This window comes from Brienomyrus brachyistius, chromosome 10, assembly GCF_023856365.1.
Source record: "Brienomyrus brachyistius isolate T26 chromosome 10, BBRACH_0.4, whole genome shotgun sequence".
Lineage (NCBI taxonomy): Eukaryota > Metazoa > Chordata > Actinopteri > Osteoglossiformes > Mormyridae > Brienomyrus > Brienomyrus brachyistius.
Window position 1 is genome coordinate 17,630,704 of NC_064542.1, and position 15,861 is coordinate 17,646,564.

Consider the following 15,861-nt stretch of genomic DNA (forward strand, 5'->3'; position numbering starts at 1 on the left):
AGGGTTCAGTTTTAGGGCCACTATTATTCCTAATTTACATTAACGATATTGACATCAATATATACAGTAAACTGGTTAAATTTGCAGACGACACCAAGGTGGGGGGTGTAGCAGATACTAAACTATCAGCACAGAGGCTACAATGGGATCTTGATTTAATTAGTAACTAAGCTGATACCTGGCAGATGAAATTTAATGCAGACAAGTGTAATGTAATCCATGTAGAAATATAAAGTACAGATATTTCATTGGATTCCACTAAAATAAGGGTAGCTGATTATAAGAAAAACCTTGGTGTGTATGTTGGTGCTTCCATGTCCCACTCTCGCCAGTGTGGGGAAGCAATTAAAAAGGCCAATTGGATGTTGGGTTACATTTCTAAGTGTGTGGAGTTTAAGTCAAGGGAGGTGATGCTACGATTATATAATTCCTTGGTAAGACCCCACCTAGAATATTGTGTGCAGGTTTGGTCACCATACCTTAAGAAGGACATTGCTGCCTTAGAAAGGGTTCAATGTAGGGCTACAACAATGATTCCAAATGTCTTGCCTGTCATTTGAAGCCCTGGTAATTATGGTACATTCATGATATAATATTGATGTGGTATCACCCAGCCCTAATATGTAGTAATGTCGATTAACCATTAAAAGAAAAAAAAATAGTTCAAGATCTAGTCACTAAGTTGAGATCCCCTGAGATAATTGACAAAGAAGTGAGATATAAAAACAGCATTGAGATGTTATGCAGGCTGAAATAGCTTTGTTTCACATCGGTCTGTTTTTTACTGTAGTACTGTTACAGCCTCCAAACACACAGGCATCACGTGACAAGCGCTTGTCAGTTTGCATCTGCTAAAAAATACTAAATGTAAATGTGCTGCACTGCGATTCTTGCAATAACTTTGAAGAATGATACAATTGTGGCTGGTCATGATAATTTATTACCATTAGTACATTACGCCAGACAGGAGGCAACCAAATGAAGGGGGAAAAGGGGCAGGATTGTACAGAAGGTACCTTTTATTCAAGTCATAAAACACTTAAGTCATACTATAGTAGTCGGAGGCAGCAAGCTCCCTGCTGCCATAACCGGGGAACCTTGGTATCCCTGGGTTGGGGGTGGGCCCCTGACAATGAGACACATTTTAAGGGCTGCCACAATACATAAGAGTCTGCACACATAACTTTGCAAGGGACAGCACGAAGAAAAGTGCAGTATGGCTAGGCTTAACACATCAACGTTAACATTGCAAAGTGATATTATAAGCAAACCACATAAATTTAACCAATCAATGACAAAATTCATAATCAAGTATTTTTACTAGTGATTATAATCAAAATTATTGATTAGATGTGGCAGACCCACTTGCAGTTCAGGGAAAAAAGCGTGGTCACACTCAGAGACTGAAAGAGACTTCTGTGGTATATTTAGACCCCAGGGAAAAGCCTGGTGTTGCCACGGTGATAGTAAGAAAGTGGTGCAGAATGGGTTCATGTCACAACCCATGTAGACACGAGGTGGGACAGACAAACTGGTGGACAGATATGAGACCAGATATGAGATCGGTGGACAGATGCAACAGCTCAGTCTACAAAAGTCTGGCCACTGACCAAACCAACTGTTTCTGTTGGGATTTACACCTTAATGTACCACCGACAGACTGTTAGGTTTCATTTTAAAGGGAAACTTACACTGTATACAGAGAAGGGGTTACCCTTCATCAACCAAAATATACAATTTGTGCAAAGAATACATACCTACACTTAAGTAAACTTCCAGATAATGTTATGTTATTCCAGTGCAGATAAAGGTCACACCCAAAGATTATTTAGGTTGTCCTGGTTCATTTGAAATTTAGGGAAAAGGTGAGAGTGCTGCTTTAAAAAGGCATACCCCCTGGCAGGCAGCTCCGCAGACCTTTGGGGCCCCTTGCTTACCTCGAGCCAGGTTCTCTTTATCAAGGGCATTTCCAAATCCATCTCCAACAGCTTTCAACCTTGCGCACACCTCACCAGCCAGCACATGATTGGCTGGCAGCCCGCCCTACTTCAGCACTAAGCTCCTGCGCAGCCAATCGCCAGCTACCACAACCACAGCCGTGCCTGTTTCCTTCCCTCGGGGAATCATCAATAGCCAGACATCCTGCATTATTAGGAAGGAGGTTCGTATGCACACTCACACAGAATTCCCGTCAAGAACATCAGTCCACTCACACAGGCATGACCTCGCCAAAGAAGTGCATTCAGTCATTTAACTTCCACAACATAAAACAGTACATTTGAACTTCAGATCTTATACTTCTTATACTTATACTATCTTAACTTCAGAAGTTATAGGTATGGGTTTTTAACACAATACAATAATAATTGTTCATGAAGATATCAGCTTTTTACTAACGTGTTAACTTATTCTATAGAGATGGTATAGCGTCTCTAGAGTTCCCTTATGTAGTGACTTGTGTATCGACAGAATGAGGCGAGGGGTGCATTGTATACCCATACACCTAACCTATGCAAAATGTATTACAAGTAGGCCGGAAGATTTTAGGGCAGTAAAAAAAGCATGACCTCCAAGCAGAGGAAGTTATCAAAAAAGTCCTAGTTCAAAGTATGGGAAAAACAGTCAAAAGATCACCGGAGATCTTGAAGAAGGATGTCTATCACTCCATTTTGCAACGCTATGCCATACCCTGTGGATGGCACTTAATTGGAACCAACAACAGGACAGTGACCCAAACACAGCTCCAAACTATGCAGGAACTATTTAGGGAAGAATTAGTCGGCTAGTATCTTGTGTATACTGGAGTGGCCAGCACAGTCACCAGATCTCAACTCTATTGAGCTGTTATGGGAGCTCCTTGACCAAATGGTACGCAAGTAGTGCCCATCAAGCCAATCCAACTTGTTGGCAACACGGGGTGAAATCTCATCAGATTACCTCAACAAACTGACATCTAGAATCCCTAAGGTATACATACAAGGTTGTAATTGCTACAAAGGGAGTACTCTGATGAAAGCAAAGTTTGAAGAACACAATTTTCATTTCAAAAATGATTATTTTTACCTTTGTATATGAAAAATATATACACACATTCACACCTATGACATATATTTGTACCACAACACTGTCATCATAGCAGGATATCAATGTGCAGGTATAATCTTCAATTCTGACTAATGTTACTACTGTTCAGAACAAATATACCCTCTTATACCATGGTTACTACACATTTGGCTTGTATGTTTGTACATAAAGACATTGTCACATTTATTCTCAGACCCCCCCCCCCCCACAAATATTCTTACCCCTCCTCTACAAATGCACACGTATACAAATACATAAACTATATACACTGTTCTGCATACGAGATTTAGGGTTGTGCAACCAACCCCACATAATAAATTTCACACACCCCCCCCCACCTGGACTGTGTCACTGTCTAGAAGAGGTGTACACAGCAGTAGGTTAAATATCTGTGGGTATATAACTGTAAAATGTTTGGGAGTCACTGCAATGGAGAAGCTATCTATCACAGCATCACCAGTTCTATTTGTACTGTCTTTGTCTCCATGTGATTCAATCTTTTCCCCCAAGATAAGCAGTTTTTCTCTCCTTGAGGTTCTACTTTGCTTCCAAGAATGGAAGGGCACTCAAAAAGTTACCCAAAATGAGAGAATTTTAATCACCAATATGTATTAACATAGGTGGTATGCTAGGGGTTTGTGATTTGACGATGTTAGATCATGAACGATTAAAATATCTCCACTATCTGAATGAATGTTATATTTATACAGCACTTTTCAAGACACCAAAAGCACTTTACGCAACCAATAAGGAGCCACATCAACCCCTGCCACTGTGTATCACCCACCTGGATGACGCTAGCGCAGCCATTCTACGCCAGTACTCTCACCACACAGCAGCTAAGGTGGTGAAGGGGCAGGTGACCAACACCTCTTCCCGCAACCATGCAGCTTTCCTATTCGGTCTTCCATCTAAGCACTGGCCAGGCCCAGACCTGCTTAGCTTCAGACAGATTACCCAGTCTGAACTGCAGGAGGTATGGCTGCTGCCTTTACAGAGAGATCATTACTATCCCTCTACAGTGCACATTCTATCAGTTGCAGTTCTATGGCTCATACACGCATCTAAAGTTGCTTTGTCGGCCAAATCCATTTCCACACACCAATAAAGTGGTAACAGCAAACAGTAGGTAGTACTTTGGATTTCTTCCTCTCCTTTTTGAGCCAACACGCAACACGTTCCCTATCCGGCAACGTAGCAGTATGGACGGCATGGAGGACTTGGTTCCTAAAAAACCATCAACATCATTAATATTTAATTCCATTTGGATTTTCCAAAACAGACACAGTTACTTTAAAGTAACCTGCAAAGTAGTCTTAAAAACCAACATGATCCTACCTGAAAAAAATCATTAGCAGTGGAGTCAATCAATTAAAAAAAAAATACTATTAATTACAATAATAAGCTGTGATTAATCATGATTAATCACAAGTTTAAAATGGTAGTAGGCTATTAGCTTGTATTTTTTGGAAGATGAAACAAATGCATGTTTTGACAGTGTCTAGTCAAAAGTGTAAACTAAAAGAAGAAAAACTATTCTGATTGTACCATTAATTCTCTTTTTTTCCAGTTACTTTGGCAATATTGTCTTTTTAATAATTTTTAATAGTGATTTTAAATGTTTTAATTTAAATTCTATTTCCACAACTAGTTCTGGCAATAGTTGCAGTTGTCATGAAAAATAACAACCCCGTACCATGCATTGCTCACTAACTGCTATTCTGCTACTGCTATCAGCATTGTAAGGAACTGTGGTTTTGATACACATTTCACATAAGTACTGATATCTCAGTAACAACTTCAACATTTTTAGACCAAATTTTCTGGAGATGTTCATGACATTATGAGCTAGCTTTAGTAAAAAATGGATCAATTTTGAAATATAATTTTCTTTGGTACTGGATTTTTAATATTTTTATCGGTTATTATATAGCAATTATTCACATGGTGATGGCATATTATTGGTTCAATCTATAGAGCTGGACAATAGCTTTAAAACAGTATGAGGACTATTTCTGTGTAACTTATATTAAGGTAAATATAGCCAGTCGAAGTCATAGTCCCCCCCCCCCCAAAAAAAAAAAAAAAAGTAAAAAATTTGTTCGCTTAAATCTCCCTCAATATTGACCCAAGACTCGCCCAATTTCAGTTTCATGAGTTACTCATGTGACCAAATCAGCATTCCGGGTTTTGTTAAAATCTGTAACGATGAGGTCCGAAAGTGTGATGATTTGACATGGAATGACCGCAATGTATTCTAGCTCCAGCTGAAAACTCCGCCAACTTCGCCCCATTCCTTCACACAATGAGTCGCAGAACTCAGTAAACATAAGCTGACAAAACCAAGGCAAACCTAAGTTATTGTTGACAGCAAGACAATCACAACGGCGTTTCATAGCTTTCCGCTAATTTAGTGGGCAGCGCGTTTAGTTTAATGTGGCTTATGTAATGTTTCCTAGATGACTGATTCAAGGAGCTACTGAAAGTCCACCTCTTTTCTATAAATAAATGTCTGGTCGATGTTCTGCTTAAGTGCACGTCTCCATACTGAAGCACTCAAAAGCTCTGCGGTGTTAAGGAACATTCTTTGGCATATGGCCACTCAAATCAGCATTTCTATATGGAGACAAAATGTGCCTCTGTGGCAATATCAATAAGCCAGCCTTTTGTGTATTTATCAATCATACTTAAGGCCGTACAATGAAAATAATACACAACAAATAGTAGAAACTGCGCATAGCTGGCAGTGGTGAGCACAAATGGACAAAGTAGTGCTGTGACCCTGATTCCAACTCAGCATTACTCACAGTGTCCTGATGCTGTCCCTCACAAACTGGGTGTACTACCAGCTCACCAGACTCAGGAGGGCTAGGCTAAGGTACCCAACATGCATGACAAAACAAGCCTGGACCCACCCCATTAAATCGTAAGCGCCAATATTTCAAAATGCCAGAACATTGCCGCTTTTCAAAATACCGTCAAGATACCACATACCGCGGTATGAAGTTCAATCATTAGCCCCTGAGCCTGGTCTTGTCACGCTTGCTGGGGCTCCTAACCCCTAACTGCTATGAATTCACCGTGGTCACTAGGGTCACAATTTTTTTTTTTTATAATAATAATCGTGTGATTAGACACTCAATCAATTAACTGGACCAAAACAAAGGGTTTAAAGAAAAGTGCAAATAATTTATTTTAAAAAAACAATCAAGAAGTATTTGAAGTCACAAGAGTAACAAACCTTTAGAGATTTTGTACACTATAAAATAAAGTGGCACAGAGACAAAGACCTGCTGTCTGTGACATATTTATCATGCAACCGATTGAAGTTTATACCATTATACCATGGTATGTGGTATTTTGACAGTATTTTCAAAACCAACACTATTCCGTTGTGTTGAAATCTTGATTATGAAATCTGCACTTGGGGTGGGTGGCAGTCCTGACTATTTTTGTTGTCAAGATTTCAAAATACTGCAGTATACCATATTAGCGTAATGTTGCAAAGGCTTCGTAATAACTTAAAAACTGTTCATAAAAGTTTACCCATTTGTGTTTGTTGCAATTCATCTGCCCTCCGCTGGTCTCGGAGAATGCTACTCCTGTATAGATTCGCCAGCCCCAACCGTCTGCATCCATGGATAACTGTACACGAGTCTGTGTGCACAAAGGACCCTGACAGCAAGTGGAAAAGCGAAGCATTAACCAAGTTTAACACGCCGACGTTAATGTTGCTAGGTGATGATGTCATTTACACTGCAAACTGCAAAAAAGCAACCAGTCGATGACAAAATGCGTCATTGAGTATTTGTATTACCAGTTATTCTCACTATTATTCATTAGTTGTGGCAGCCCGGGCAGCCGCCCTCACCCTCTCAAACAGCCACACGTTTTATTCAGAAATACATTCTAAGAGCATCCTCTACCAGGACCAGCTTCATTTCTATCTCCTTCCTTTCTTTCTTCCCTCCCTCTCTCCCTCCTCCTCTCCATTTACGGTCAAAACACTTTGTGGTTTGTTTTATCCTGTTTTATCCTGCACATTTAGGAAGGAGAAATGTCCTTGTCTGACCCGATTGTGTTTTACACGCTAATGTCTGGGCATGCCTTTGCTATGCGTGTCACAGAGAGCATCTGCATTGGAGTAAGAATGCCAAAAAAAAAAATTAAAAAATGTAACTTTTTGCTTCTGGAAAATGTAAATTGTGACATAGAGTGACACATTTCCTTAGCTTTTCTGTGCAGATATAATAATATCAATATGTATATGGCTAATTTCCCCACGATGGTTTCCTCCTTTTATTGACAAAGCTAGAAATCTCTAACTGTTCCCTGTGAAACTCACACTAAGTGGGCAGTTCAGGCACACCTGATAATGGCTAATAGCCTCCTATTTCACCAGCCAATCAGCTGGCTATGGCTGTAACTCAATACGTGCAGCATGCAGACCGGCTCAGGAGTCTCAGTTACTGATCGACTGAGCATAAGAAAGGCCAGGACACCTGATCTAAGCAGATTTAAACATGCTGTGATTGTTGGTACCAGACATGGCGGTTCCAGCATCTCAGAAAGAGCCACCCTCCAGGGATGTTTTTGTAGGGGTTCCCAACCCTTTGATGTTCGCTGACTGGTAATACAGTCTGGAGGGTGGGTGCAGTGGATCCATCGGCATTTAAATAAATGTAACTGTTTCCATTTCTTTTTCAGATGCAAAACAGAATGAGCAAATGTGAGGGGTTATACAAAATTAGAAAATATATAGTGTATTTTTGGACCGGCCTTTGGCAACCCCTTACACTACAGTGTCTAGAGTTGACAGAGAATGTACAGTGTTGCTATGACGAACAAAACATCCAGTGAAGAAATAACGGCCCAGCACATCCCTGCGATGCAGAATAGCTTCTGTGGTTCTGCTTCTTTGATTCTAGAGGCAAAATTGGGTCCTACCTGGTACTAGCTAGGGTTACCAAAAAAGCAGTCATTCGGTCACCTGATCTTTTTATATAAGGTCGGAAAACTGAAAAGCTGATGTAACCTATAAGCATAAAGCACAAAGAGACCCCGCAGTGGGCAAAAGATGTGTGTCCTGTAGGATCTAAGCTCAGGGCTGAGTCACTGGTACTTTCAGCAGAGCAGCAGAAGGTAAGAGAGCAGAGAGCAGGTCTCTGGCGAAGGGGTACTGATCTTCAAGCATGTCAGAGATGAGTACAAATCAAACCAAGGTAACGGAGCATCATCCTCACGTTAGCAACTAAACCCCACAAATGCAGATTGAACACCCTTTCCGTAGATTAAGTAGTACCTTTTACACTATGTAGTATTTACAATACTTACAATATAAATGTGTGTGTGTATGTGTGTAGAGAGAGAGACAGACACAGTGTGAGAGAATCTGCTTTTGCATTAAATGCCACGTTATTCACAGAAGGATCATGTTTATCCAGAAGAATTCATTTAAAAACCATGGCACATCAGTACAAGGCCTATGAAAAGGTTCCATTCTCAGCATTCTGCGTTTGCTTTCATTCTCGACGAGCAGTCAGGTGAGACAGCTGTCTGTAAATAGTCGCTGACCATAAAAGGAAGCCTTCAATACCTGTAAAATGGAACGGAAGGGCTTCCAATGTCAACAGCTCAAAAGGGCATTAGAAGGCAACAAAGTGTATAAAAATATGACTGTGTTTCTGCTAGATAAATGTTTATTTCATGCCCATGATGTGGCACAAAAAATAATAATAAATCCTCACTCACAAAGATTGCCATGAACAGCAAAACTAACATACAGTTCAGTTAATCACGTAACTAAACTCAAACCTGGAGGTGATGTGTAGCTCTGTGAGTTAGGCCTTTGTGCCTATGATCAGAGAGTATTTGGTTCAAATCCCACCGCTTTCACAGTAATGTCATCTTGAAGTTCATGAGTGGAAAACCCACATCCCAAATTGCTCCAGAGATGCCGTCTCAACACCAGCATTGACCAGAGGAAAGTGAAAAAACTGACTTTCGTTCGGGGAAAAAAAAATTGATTCAGCTTGTCATTTCTCTGTCCTGATGTCACATTTAAGTACTTTTTATGAAAATAAAGGGGATTTCTACAGTTGTCAAGATTATGTGATTAAAATTTTCCTTGATTACTCAGCAATTTGGCAAAAGTAAGACTGCACACGAAGGCCCAAATACGGAGCCTCCATTGTGTGGAAGCACTTCATGCTAAAAGTGCAAGGAAATACAGACATGGAGAAGGCTTGCAGGTAATTCAAGGATAGCCAATAATAACTGTGAGCTGTGTGCCCTTCAGGCTCTTGGAGATGCCAAGTCTGGCTTTGTCATTACTCTGCTTTAAACTGTTAAAAGTAAAATTTACTTTCTACAGTTCCAGTATCAAAATAATCACCCTAAAACAAAAGCTAGCCCCCTCATTCAGCCACGTCAATATTTGATTTTTTTGCGATAATATTGCACTGTTGATAAAAACCAAAACCTTTTTTAAATTTAAATTCAAAATTAACTATACAGACAAACAAAACTTTTGTTGTACCAACAAATACAAGGCTGAGCTAACAAATGACTTGTTTTTACTCAATATCGTCTCTAAGGAATCCAAAATACTTCCACACAGCAGACAAATCATTGTTCACTTTTCTCCTCCTCACTCAGTTTAAATATCTCACAAATGCATCACGCTGGCTATAAGTGAGTCAAACAGCAAGGACAAGAATGATTATCGTCGACTCAGAGAGCACAGGGGGAGCTCATGCTAATACAGTGAAAATATATTTTGGACAGATTTACTACATAATCCTGAAATGGAACCATCAATAAAATTGCTTGCTTTATTTTCCTGTGACAGAATAAAAATGAAACTTATTGATGGTCTCAACCCAGCTGACTCCCGCAGTCCGTGTGAAGTGAGAACTGGATGTCCGTAACATATAACGTCGATATTAATGTGCCACATCGCGTGTGTCTAGCACAGAGAGCGGCACTCTGCCACTTTGTGTGTGTGAGGTTTGCATGTTCCCTCCTGTGTCTTTGCACCAGATCTTCCGGATTCCTCCCACAGCTCATCGGTTCCTGCTTTGCGCGAATTACATTATATCACGTATACATTAGGGTCGAGAATCAAATTAAAAAATTAACCAGTTAATCGCACAGTTTTCCATGATTGATCATGATTAAATCACAGCTAACATTAAAACGTAAAATCATAAATATTTAAATACTGAATCCCTAAATTAACAAGTTGGGGAGTTTATGGGTCATTCTCCCAAGCTCAGTATTGTAACATATCAACATGACATATCAATTTTTAAAATTAGTTTGAAATCAGACTCAAATTATAGAGCTTTATTGTTTAATAATTGTTGATGTATAATTATTAATTATTGTATTAATAAATATTTCTGTGTAATAACTACAATGTGAGCAAAGGTAGGTATGGTCTCTCACTGAAGAGCAATGTAACAAACCTCGAGCTAACTTCTCATTTCAAAGTTGATATCAATTTGCAAACCTGGCATCCCTGCCTGACTGCTCACATTTTGCATTTTTCACTACGAATAGCACGCAGTGCACCTGAGTGTAAGGATGCACGATTCTGCGTAAAATGTGAATCATGCGTAAAAAGATCTTTTTTTTTTTTCATGATTCTTAAGCAAAATATTTATCTTTATTATTATTATCATCATTATTATTTAGCATTACATATGCAACAAATAGATAATTCATCGATTAACATAACAATATTGCCAGCTGATATTTCAGTATTAAAGTAAGCCGCACCAGAACTGAAATGCTTCAGTACTTTTAAAATATGTATGTTTCTTACTTTTACTTGAGGAGTATTTTATTGGACAGCATATACTTCACTGAAAGTGTGGTGTGAAATCTGTACTTTTACTTAAGCATGTACTTGTTTCCACCACTGGTCACATAGCTGCTCTCTAATTGGCTGTGCGTCGGAGAGGTTAGCAGCAGATAGGTCAACGTTGAACATCAAAACGGAAAATCTGAGCGGAACACATCACTCAGTGTGGCGTCACGCGAGCTTGTGAGCCTATGCTTAGCTTTCCTTTGTCAATAATGGAATGTTCCGCCTGCTTGATGCTTATCATGTGAAAGGCACCTAAACTCTCGCAATGTTTACAACCAAGGCATAATTTTATAGGACTGTTAAAAATCTTTGCTCATACTATTCTCCCATTTGGCTACTTAATCAAAAAATAACACATTATGACTTTAAAATTAACACTTGTGTTAATTGCAATAAATTTCCCTGCCCAAGTATAATTATTTTATATATACATATGATTACTCAATCATCAAATAGGTAGTTTTTTTTTTTTAAATCAAAGCCAACATTTCAAATGTTCAATCAAAAATTGGTAAATTTCACCCTCAATATTCTCATAACAGCCTACGAAATACTCACTAAACTAGATTTCAAAATAAAGCATGAAAAACAATGACTTTTCAAAGAGATTCATGGCGAAACCCCACAGTGAACGGTGGAAACCTGCCCTGGGAATGAAATTGAGGTCCCCACTCACCTGGTTGGGGATGCCCCTATAGCCGTATCACAATAGCCGTCAAAGATAACAACTTGGAATATTTGTGTTTTTATTTGGATTACAAATTAACCATTACCTTTTCTTGTATGTTGCTGTGTCTTTTAAACAGTAAGCTGAAGATCACCGTATTGAGAGCTTGAATACAAAACGACGCCACTGTATATACATAAACATACATAAACACTGCAGTCTTCTCACAGTCACATGAAACCACTTCCTGACAGGCACACAAACAGAGACTCATAAACAGAGAGATCATTTGATTGGCATTTGAGGCACTCAGATGAAAACGCAGGCAGACACACGCATACACTAGTTCTTAATTCTTTATGCACATACATTCCTGTCTACAGGCATACAGGTACAAGCAGAGCCTTCGACCCTGTCATGCCACCACAGGGCAGCTGGGAGACACTCCCTGCCTGCACTCCCAGCAACGACAGCTTATCATTCCTCCCCAGACAGCTACATGCATGGGCAGGCAAGGAGACTCCGCTCAGAAGAAAAGGACAAGATGAGCCTCTGTCGTACTTCTCCAGAGAGAAGAACATCTCACCCAGCCCTTCGGGCCTTAATATCCATCAGACGTGTCCGGCGGCAGGCATCGAATTGAGGTCACCACAACTCAGTTTGTATTTATCAGTGAGCGTTCGTGCCAGTCTAACTTCAGTTTGGAAAACACCCCCATGGATTTACGCGAGACACAGACAAAAGAGATCCACGCCTAAGCGAAGCAAAGGAAGACTGTCACCATGACTTTGTATTACTACGTCACCCAAACGAAATCAAAAAATACACACATGGCAGCTATTGAGAGGCAATGATATAGATATATAACAACACCACAGAAATGTCAGCGAGTGTCAGGCGTTCACCAGGAGGGAGAGCTGAGCATCGTCCAGAACAGAAGCCAAAACTCTCCGCACTATGAAACCTACACACCAGCTTCGGCAAGTTCAACAGTAAAAGCATATTCCCTGTTATATTACTTCTGCACAAAATTCCAACTAGATCCTTACTCCAATGTGTCACAATTTTCATCATTCTACAGCCTGGGAGTTTCAGCGGCTGCTTCTAAACTGTGTTTGGGTGAAACGTATTTACATAGGTTTAGTAAAGCTTTCAGACAACTAAAAATAACCACTCTGGTTTAATATGCCACTGTAAACACTCCAGGCTGGAGAAGAGCTGAACTGTAGAGATTGTAGAGAGGATGCATGCAACCTCGGTCATGACCTTCCGAGTATATTGTTGAATCCTAGATGTTCACTAACATGCTGCCTCCACCTTTTCCAAGCTGACTATGAAATCCAAACCCATTAGAGTATGTTTGTCACATCATCTGTTTCAAGGAAGTCAGTGAAAAGCACAATGTCAAACAAGCATCTTCGCTGATCATGACAGATCAATTCCACATCTGACACTCGGTACACCCCGAAAACTTCTCATATCATTTTTTTAAAACAGTTTGGCAACTGGCTCTACAACCTTAGGAAGCCTGAACTCCCCAGGTAACTGACTTTACAAGATCTGATCCAATACTAGTTGCCAACTGAATGTCAATCAAGAAGTACAACGCACACGCAGACACATAGGAATACCATATAAGGGTAGACATACTCAAGGACAACTGAATTCTTACATTTCTAATACCGAAACTACAGAAATCACCTGCTTCTCCAGAGTTTTTGTTCCAGTCAGATCAGACAGATGCCTAATCTTTAGCAATCACATGGTACTCCTTTAATATGAAATTACACTTCATTATTCTAGCAATGAAAAAAAAAATACATCACCACCCGTGTAGGCATCGCTTATGGTGCAGAATGTGTCCTAATCTGTGGAATTTTGGCCTAGATATTGGGCTAATAAAGGAAGTAGAGACCTGGGGGGCTGTACATGAATAAGCTGACAGACTCACGGCCGGGCCGATATCCAGCTGCTTTCCAAGTCGGTGGCTTAAGCGTCATACCATCCATATACAGGTACACAGTGACATGAAATACAGTGGTGGTTCTAGACCATTTCACCTGGGGGGGTCCAGACTGGGGTCAGTTGTTCTGTTAGGGGGATCAGATGATTGTGACCGCAATGTCCTCCAAGTATTACTTATGCTAAATTGCCAGCATTAACAATCAAAAGGCAACTTTGAAAACCGATGTTATTTATGCAATGCTTTGCAGATGCATTTAGCAATTTTTACAAATATGTAACTCACTCTGATATTTTGTTTAGACTGTCTTGCTTCCATAGGTTTGATTTTTTCTGAAAAAAATTGTCCACGTATATGAATTATAATAATAATAATAATAATACATTTATTTCAGACCCAAGTAGCATGCGTATTTAGGGGGGTCACTATGGGGCATGCACGTATCACAGGGGCACTTCCCCCCCCCAAGAACTGCCCCTGATGAAATAGTTTTCTTCCAGGATCACAGCATAACACACAAACAGAAAGTGACAAGAGGGGGGTTTCGCAATGCTGACATTGCAAAACCCGAGACAGGGTGAAACAGGGGGGTGGGGTGGGGGGTGGACACAAGGGTTAATATACATAGTGCAATGTGTATGAAAACAATTTATAAAGGAGTATAAACTGGTGAAATTCATACCGTCCCACCCACCCATCTGTTTTGTGTACCCACTTGTCCTATACAGGGTCACAGGGGTGCAGAGCCAATCCCGGAAACTATGGGCACAAGGCAGGGAATAACCCACAACGGCGTGCCAACCCAGCACAGAGCACCAACCCATCACAGGGCACCAACCCATCACAGGGCACCAACCCATCACAGGGCACACTCATACCCCATCTACACCTACGGACAATTTGGAAAAAGTGCTCACCGCTGAGCAACCATGTCTCCCCCCTGAAATAGATAGTTTTAAATAAATAAACAGTTTTAAAACGGCCTACCCACTGTGACACAAAACGATGGCTTCACAGAAAGTGACAGAAAGGCACCTTTGGACTGTCAGTATATAGGCATGTTAGATGTAACGGCGTCCAGGGAATCACCCCCTTTTAACACGGAGTCCCGTTATCAGGGTCGCCAAAACTATCACAAGAACAGTGAAATAACCAAGGAGCAATTAAATCAGCATCCCCGTAAGTGAATATGAGATCGGGGACAGTGCTAGAGATTTTCGGCCCCATGAAAGCATATCATACCGGGCCCCCAACCCGGACCAATCCTATTATGTTCCTAAACATTGGAACATAATATTGCGGATTGGTCTGGGTTGGGTTTGGATCAGCAAAAAAAAAAAAAAAAAAGCATATGCAATAGCTCGTTATGGTCCACCCAGTCTTTTTCCTGTACCGTTCGCTAATTTACAGGTGCAATCGTGTATTTCCACGCACATTTGCAAACACGTTTCCATGCAAAGACCTGCACGACTCTTGGCTGCTTGTCACGATGTTAAGTGGTGTATAAAGTGATCAGAAAGAGTAAAGCTGTAAAGGAAAGTGTTTTATTTTAGAGACTCCTACCTTGGCACACAGCTTGGAGAAGATCGGTCAACCTCCCAAGTAGCATAGAGGTTCATGTGCACCGGGCGGCTCGATGAGATGGTTACCGGTTTGGAGGGCTGCATGTGCGGAGACGGAGCACCTCCAGTCCGCGGGAGTCCTCCCCTCTCCGACATACTTGGAGGTAAGACACTTCAAACGGAGTGTCTCTGATCCAGCAACGACGCCAGTTGAAAATGCTATATATCCCCTAAATCGCCAGACCGATACTGACATTCAGGAGCGCCGGTCGACTCCCTTTTCCAGCTGGAAAAGCTGCTGTTTTCTTTCGCTTTCCGAGTGCCCGCTGCTCACAAAGCCCCCGGAGCAACCCTGCTTTTCCGACTTGGTCTGAAATGTTTATCGAAGCAGGAAGCGGAAATTTCTGCGCTGGGCTGTACAGCGGCTGTCGAGCTGCGGCTCTCAAAAGGCAGAAGAAAGAGAGAGACAGGCGCTTAAAGAGCGAAAGAAAGAAAGCAAGGCGGCCAGGCGATGGGGGAGGGGCACCGCAACAAATATAACAATAATAATAATAATAATAATAATAATAACAACAACAACAACAACAATAATAATCGTTATTATTGTCGCCACTGTTATAGCTGCAGTAACTTTTATGACTTTTATATTAATGGATATAGTTCTATTGACGTAAACTCACATGGTTGATTACAACTGATGACATGCATGTTT

The 15,861-nt window shown here is 40.7% G+C and overlaps 1 protein-coding gene across 1 annotated transcript in view; it reads right to left on the bottom strand.

The window, feature by feature from the left end:
- Positions 1-15,615, bottom strand: part of LOC125750341 (phosphofurin acidic cluster sorting protein 1-like) — a 35,206-nt gene extending 19,591 nt beyond the window's left edge. The window contains exon 1 of the mRNA XM_049027971.1: positions 15,151-15,615. Coding sequence (XP_048883928.1) covers positions 15,151-15,305 — 155 coding nt within the window. The 5' untranslated portion in view covers positions 15,306-15,615. The remainder of the gene's footprint in view (positions 1-15,150) is intronic.
- Between the last annotated feature and the right edge of the window lie 246 nt (positions 15,616-15,861).